The 6,770-nt window shown below is 40.2% G+C and overlaps 1 protein-coding gene across 1 annotated transcript in view; it reads left to right on the forward strand.

Annotated features, from left to right (window-relative positions):
• Positions 1-898: 898 nt before the first annotated feature.
• Positions 899-6,770, forward strand: part of arhgap22b (Rho GTPase activating protein 22b) — a 36,290-nt gene continuing 30,418 nt past the window's right edge. Inside the window, exon 1 of the mRNA XM_005721767.1 lies at positions 899-1,026. Within this exon, the coding sequence (XP_005721824.1) occupies positions 984-1,026 (43 nt within the window). The 5' untranslated portion in view covers positions 899-983. The remainder of the gene's footprint in view (positions 1,027-6,770) is intronic.

The raw sequence follows: 6,770 nt of genomic DNA on the forward strand, positions 1-6,770 counted from the left end.
TTACAAAATAGACAAAAATTTTACTGATGAAAGCCAGAAGTACTAAAATGAACAAAAAACAGCTTTGAATTTTCCTTCCCAAGGGCCACACTCCTACTCACTTTCCTGAGTCAATTACAGGCTGTCGCAGCTCAAGGAGACAGGACGTTGTCTTTTAGAAGGGGATCTGTATTTTTTATTTCCCCTGGTCTTTCTGAGTAGTGCCACTGGTATGCCTGGAAGGTGCAATTACAGCCTAGTGCATGAACTGGGAATTTCTTACACCCGATTTTGAACCGGAGGCTGTATCATTCTTAGAAAGCCAACGCTGGCAAAGATAAAAATGGATTGCCAGATCATAGGCTATAGAGGAATTTAAAAACAGGAACTGGGGTGAGAGAGGAAGGGAAGGAAGTGAGCAGATCAAATATTGGTACAGCAAGGAGGAGAGATGAGTGAGAGAGAAAGCAGGAGATGGGTGAGGGGAAATGAGTAATTAAGGGTGGAAGGCAGAGACGAGCTGCAGAGCTCTGCTGCTTAATTAGTGGCAGAAGGAGGAGACACCTGCCAGATGAGCACTCCTCCTCTTCCTCCCTTTTACAAACAGACAGATCTTGACGTAAAAAAAAGTAATCACAGTGGAAAATAAGAGCACTTAAAATCAGCCATCTAATAGCCAGTCAGACCCATTTTTTGGAGGAGATCCTCCTCATGTACCACAGGCGGATGTACCACTATGAATAATGTAAAAGGAAGGGGTGGAGGACACTGGGCGTGAGCGCAGGCATGGCAAAAAAACAGGGGTAGTTCCTCCCCCTCCTTCCCTTCACCACCCCTCTTCTCTTTCCATTCTCCTCCTCTCCCTGTGTTCACCCAACCCCCTAGCTGCCGGCTGCACTGCAGAAGGTCAGTGGGAGAAGGAGAGGAGAGAGGCAGAGGGAAACGCAGGGGTGGGGTGCGTGGATGTACAGGAACATGCCGACAGGAGAGCGTGCGGACGAGCGATGACAGCCATGCTGAGCCCAAAGATCAGACAGACTAGGAGAGGTAGGTTCACTCTCTCTGCCTTCACATGGATGGAGATACATCACGTCACATCTCACAGGGACTGTGGTGAGAGTTTTAGATGATGGATTAGTAGATGCACTAACTCCTTATGACACTGCATCGCACTTTTACTATAAAAAACAATTGCTCCTATACTTATGGTTTTCTAATACCCATGGAGAAGCACTTTTTCTCCCCTCCATCTGTTTGGCTCACATTTCTGAATGAAACAGGCGATCTGCCCATACAGGGAACCTCTCGCGTATATTAGCATTTTACTACAGCTGGTCGATGCCGTCGGTGTGAATTCTATTAGGAGGCGTGAGCAGCATCTCTAGTTTCATCACTGCAGCGCTAGGCACTATCAGGCTGCCGTCAGCTGCCGCTGAAGCTGCAGCCGTGTGGCATGTGTGTGTCTTTGTGGATGGATACATTAATATGTGTGTGAGAGTGTGCGTCTGTCTCACATTTCTTTTTTGGCACCAATAGAAAACTACAGTTATCTAACTGAATCTGATAAGATGACATGAATAGTTCCCAGGAATGGCAGAGCGATGTTTAAATCCTCTGGAGTGGCACAGAACTGGTTGCAAAGTCAGTTAAATCTGTAGTCTGACCTAAACAAGGGGTTTTATAGACAAAATCCCTCGTTTCCTATAGCATAAAGGTCAAAAATGCATTTTTATGAATCAAGGAAGGTAGTCTAGGGAAGAATATTTCGTATAATCTAAGGAGCTGACACTACCTCACATCCGCGCTGCACATCTGAGACAGTGAAAATGAAAGAGATTATAGCGACTGTGTGAGCCCCGCGTGGGAAACATTCTCTGCATACCGTCTGTAAATTAGTGCTTCACTGCTGACAGCATCACATTTGTTGCATGGAGTATCGCACAGACACATATCACAAGTTGAGCTAAGGTCACAGTAGGTCGAGAAGGGACGGGGCACCAACCAGCGTGGTGGCGACGCTGTGGATGATTAGGCTGCTTGTACTGGTAAGTCCAAGAAGACACTCATAATATAAATTAACGATGTGTCACGCATGTATCGATCATTCCTGGCTCCTGAATTCATGACAGCAGAAGGTCAAGCTATGTAAACCATACAGCGTAAAAAAAAAATCCTAAAAAAACAGTAATATTCCGGCAGCTGGGGCGGCAAAATAACACCATAAAATAACAGAAAATAACTTTCTCATAAAAATACGGTTATTTTCAGTGATGACAATACAGTTTGTTGCCCTAATTTTCCATGGGATTTGCCTTTGTCAAGTGCTTTTAAACATTAAATTAGGAACATTTTAACGTGATTAAACAATGAAATTACCTATAAACAAGGTCAATGAATGCGGCAATATGAAGACTAATACTAAAATGTACAGAAATATACAGTTAACAGTTGGTTTAAATAATAATGGATTGCATTTATATAGCGCTTTTCAAGACCCTGTACAATTCCACTATTCATTCACACACTGGTGGAGGCAGCTAGAGTCATAGCCAGAGCTGCCCTGGGACAGACTGACAGAGGCGAGGCTGCCATAGCGCACCATCGGCCCCTCTGGCCATCACCAGTAGGTGAAGTGCCCAAGGACACAACGACCGAGAGAGTCCGAGCCGGGGCTCGAACCGGCAACCTTCTGATTACAAGGCAAACTGCCAACTCTTGAGCCACGATCGCCCTAAATAACAATGATAATATTATTAATATCTAAATATGCATATGTACAGACAGATACATTTAAAATTTTTAACTCATTTTTAACCTTAATTTTTTATATTTTATTCCTTCCTAGTTAAATTTACCCTTTTTAATTTTTCATATTTATTTCCTATCTTATTCATAGCCTTTTCCTTTTTTTTCTTTAGGTCACGAGCAGTTGTCTAAGCATTTCACTGCATATCGTACTGTGTATGACTGTGTACATGACAAATAAAATTTGAATTTGACAAAAAAAATTTTTTTTGAAAAACAAGAAAATTATGTTTTATTACATTTACAGTGATTTTACGTTAATTTACATTTGAAATGTAAAATCACAGTCTATTTATGTGAATTTAATGATATTCTAGAAAAACAGTACAAAACTGTAAAATACACAGTAAAATACTTTTATATTGCAATTTTTTCTACAGTGTAGCCTGTATGTAAACGATGGCTGTGAAGTCACCCGTTGCTTTGTGATTTTTGTTTTTCTGAACATTTCAGTTGGCACTGTTTTGTTTTTTGGACGGCAGGTTAGAGATGGGGATTACTGTACACTCGTTTCATTACAGCACTGTTTTAACTTCTTACTTATTTTAACTGAATAAGATGAATTGCAAACAAACTGTCCTTATCGTGTCAACTTTAAGTCTTAATATAACATAAACTAATTGCATTATATTAAAAAAATAACCTTTTCTCTTGCACAATGGACACAAAGAAAGGAAAAGTCAAAGTCAACTTTATTGTCAGTTCTAAAATATGTGGAATGTGGCATACACAATTGAAATGTCATTTCCGTCTGATCAAACGTCTACAGCTAGACTCAATCAAATATAAAACAGTTATAAGAATATGAGTTATACATGTGAAAAGAAATATTTAGTATCAAAGTATAAATATTAATTTCACAGGATAAAGTTGTGATCGGAAGTCCTCCAGTGACCTTTCTCCACAATGGAACGATTTTACAATTTACATCTTTAATGACCCCCAAAAAACAAGAGTTGGTGGCACAAGCTTGAATCCAGCTGGAATCTCTCCAGTCCAATCTATAAAGACCAAAGATGTTTTGGTGTGTCAGTCTACAGAACATGTCTAGTTCTGTTGCTGGACATATTTACATGGGAGTCTATTGGGACTGACTCCACTTTTGGAACCAACCTCAACTACCCATTTGAGGAAATTGCCATTTCCACATTGGCTACATTTTTTAACCTCAGAGGTTGCTACTTGACGTGAACAACCATATGCTGTGTACAAGAAGTCTTGACAATGTCCCTGGTACAGTGTCCATCTTGGTTTTAGAGCTAATGGAGGTAGTTGCCCTTGTAACAAATTGGAGGGTAAATGACAGCATGTCACCCAGATCCTATAGGGCCTTGTGTTTTTGCAGATATTGAAGACGTAACACAACGTTCAGTCTGGCTGTTGCACACTGCTCTTCAGATGCTTCTGCTTCTTATTTAGCAAACAGACAAACAGTATCAGATTTATCTTTCTATCAAGGAAGCAAATAAAGGTAAATTTCTACCATGTCTAAACTACAGACTTGATATTATTTATCTTTTAGCTTCTATCTAATTGTTGGCTTTTAGCAATAACTGTGTCAACCACTAACACATTGAAACTGTAACAGGGTTGTGGTTACAATGGTTGGCAACAGAAATAGTAGCAGATTTAATTGCCCACATATCAGCTGCGTCTTTTTGATCTGTGTTACCATGGTTTTGTGATCAAAGTGCTCCAATGTAGCAACACCCTGACATAACGCCTGTCAAAGAAACATGAACGAACACCCTCACAACTACATGCTGTGAGCAAGACTGTGGAGGAAAAATTCACACATATAACGTACATGTAGAGACGATAACGCGCACCCACCAGTGCAGATCACGTCCACCCCACTGCAGTTTTAACATAACAGGCTGTATATTATTTGCAGCCCCCACCCAAGAAATGCTACCACACACATAACAGCTAACGCATTAATCAGCAGTGATAGGCTAACGTATTGATGCACCTGTAACTCCCTGTGCTGTTTTTTTCGCAAGCCATAAATCACTGGACAAAAACCAGATTAATGAAATTGGATTCTTGCAACATGCCAATGTTTGTGCTTGCGTGCATGTGATTTAGCCATCAGTGTAGTGCTACTGAGCTACTCTGGAGCACTCGCCCGGCCATGCTAATGGATCCACTCCTCTCTGATGTGCATAACAGCCTTATATCAATTTCCCACTGGTGATAAATATACAGCTCCAAACTGTATAAAGTGACATCACAGGCAGTGTGCACGTTCAGGCATGTGTGCGAGGCATCATGTGTCTTCATGTGTCAGACCACTTGTGCTTTGTTTTACGTTTGTTGACAACCATTTGTTCACATTGTGGCATTAGTTCCATACGTGCCACTGCTGAGTCCAGGACGGGGCACTCCATCGCTGCTATTTTGAGGGTTGCATGAATTTCAGTCTCTGTGAGTTTGTCTATTTCTGTGGCTGAACAATCAGCATCACCGTTCTCATGTTTATACACGAGCAAACTGAATGAAGCTACATCCTCACATGGTTTTGCTTTGTTTAGTCCTCTGTCCTGTAAAACCTTCTTTAAGGCTCAGTTCACACAAATTAGCAAACATATGCACTTATCTGCCATGTTTATACTGCGGCTTTATCTTCCACACAATACAATGGTGAATAAAACATTTTAACAATGAGCAGTAGTCCTAAAAATTTCATCAATACTGGTGAAGTTATAAAAATCCACTGTTAACATGTCACTGTGAAGCAGTGAACATTATGTAAATTACTGGCCAAAGTAGGAATGTCATGATACCAGAAATTTAATAGTCAGTACAAATATCAGTCCTTTGTAAACATTTTAGCATGTAGAAAATAACTAATTTACAACGGCAGTGCTAACTGTCTCAATACATAAATAATAATAAGTAGTAACGTGTATTTCAGGACAACAATGCAAAGTACTTCCTTACATGATTCCTTAGCATGTAAGGATAGACCAAAATTCACAGAAGAGTTGCAGCTAGGGTTGCAAACTTCCTAACTATCACATAAGGGACACTCTGGTGTGCCAGAAACACAGTGCACAGCTAGCTGGGCATAGTGTAAATATGCACTGTATGTTCATAATCAATACCTCATCTAAAACAATAAATGACAGAAATCACATGGGCAAAAAAGAAAAATGATCAAACAAAATACTGTAAATACAGGCTTCAATTACCCAGTTTATTAAGCAGACCAAATGGCACCGTATTTTTATGACTCACATATTACTCCTCACATCAGTTGTGACTGGACACAAGCACTCATCTGATATAATTGCGGTCAAATCAGATTTGGTATTTGTAAGAGTGCCAACTTTTGGTCAGAAAGTGACGTTGCAGGTAACAATCAATAAACGGGACATTTTAGTTAATATAAGGGATGCACCAGTTTTGCTCATTATACTGCATGTCCTGGCTAAAACAGGACAATTGGCAACCCTAACTGCAGCCTTGGGGATGCCTGCGGTGCTAAATAAAATAAGTACTGTTTCCTTTTTTGAATGTTGGTATCGTAAGTATCAGTCCTCATGACATTACTGGGCCAAAGCACTTTGAAAGAGGAATGAGTTTCAGTAGTATCATTACTAATATCCAGTGTTGGGTAAGTTACTTTAAATTAGTAACTTAGTTACATTACTAGTTACTTCTATCAAAAGTAACTCAGTTACTTCAAGTTACTCGTTACTTTCAGAGTAACTAGTTACTAGGGAAAGTAACTTTGGTTTAACTCAGAATTCTCTTGTTAATGTGTTGCTTCCGTAACTGGATACCCAGTAAGATTGCCAGTCTTCTAGCTTGCTTACTTGCCACAAGTGCACTGTGCCACCTACCAATAGAAAGGAAAAAATAATGTGCACATTTCCACGAGAGAAATCCCACGCCTGATTCTATCCTAGCCATTCTATCCTCGCTTTTTACATCCAACACAAAAACTGCAGTCGTGGTGCTTTCGATTGTACTCAGAACTC

This window comes from Pundamilia nyererei, unplaced genomic scaffold (assembly GCF_000239375.1).
Source record: "Pundamilia nyererei isolate P.nyererei 1_Seehausen unplaced genomic scaffold, PunNye1.0 scaffold00005, whole genome shotgun sequence".
NCBI lineage: Eukaryota > Metazoa > Chordata > Actinopteri > Cichliformes > Cichlidae > Pundamilia > Pundamilia nyererei.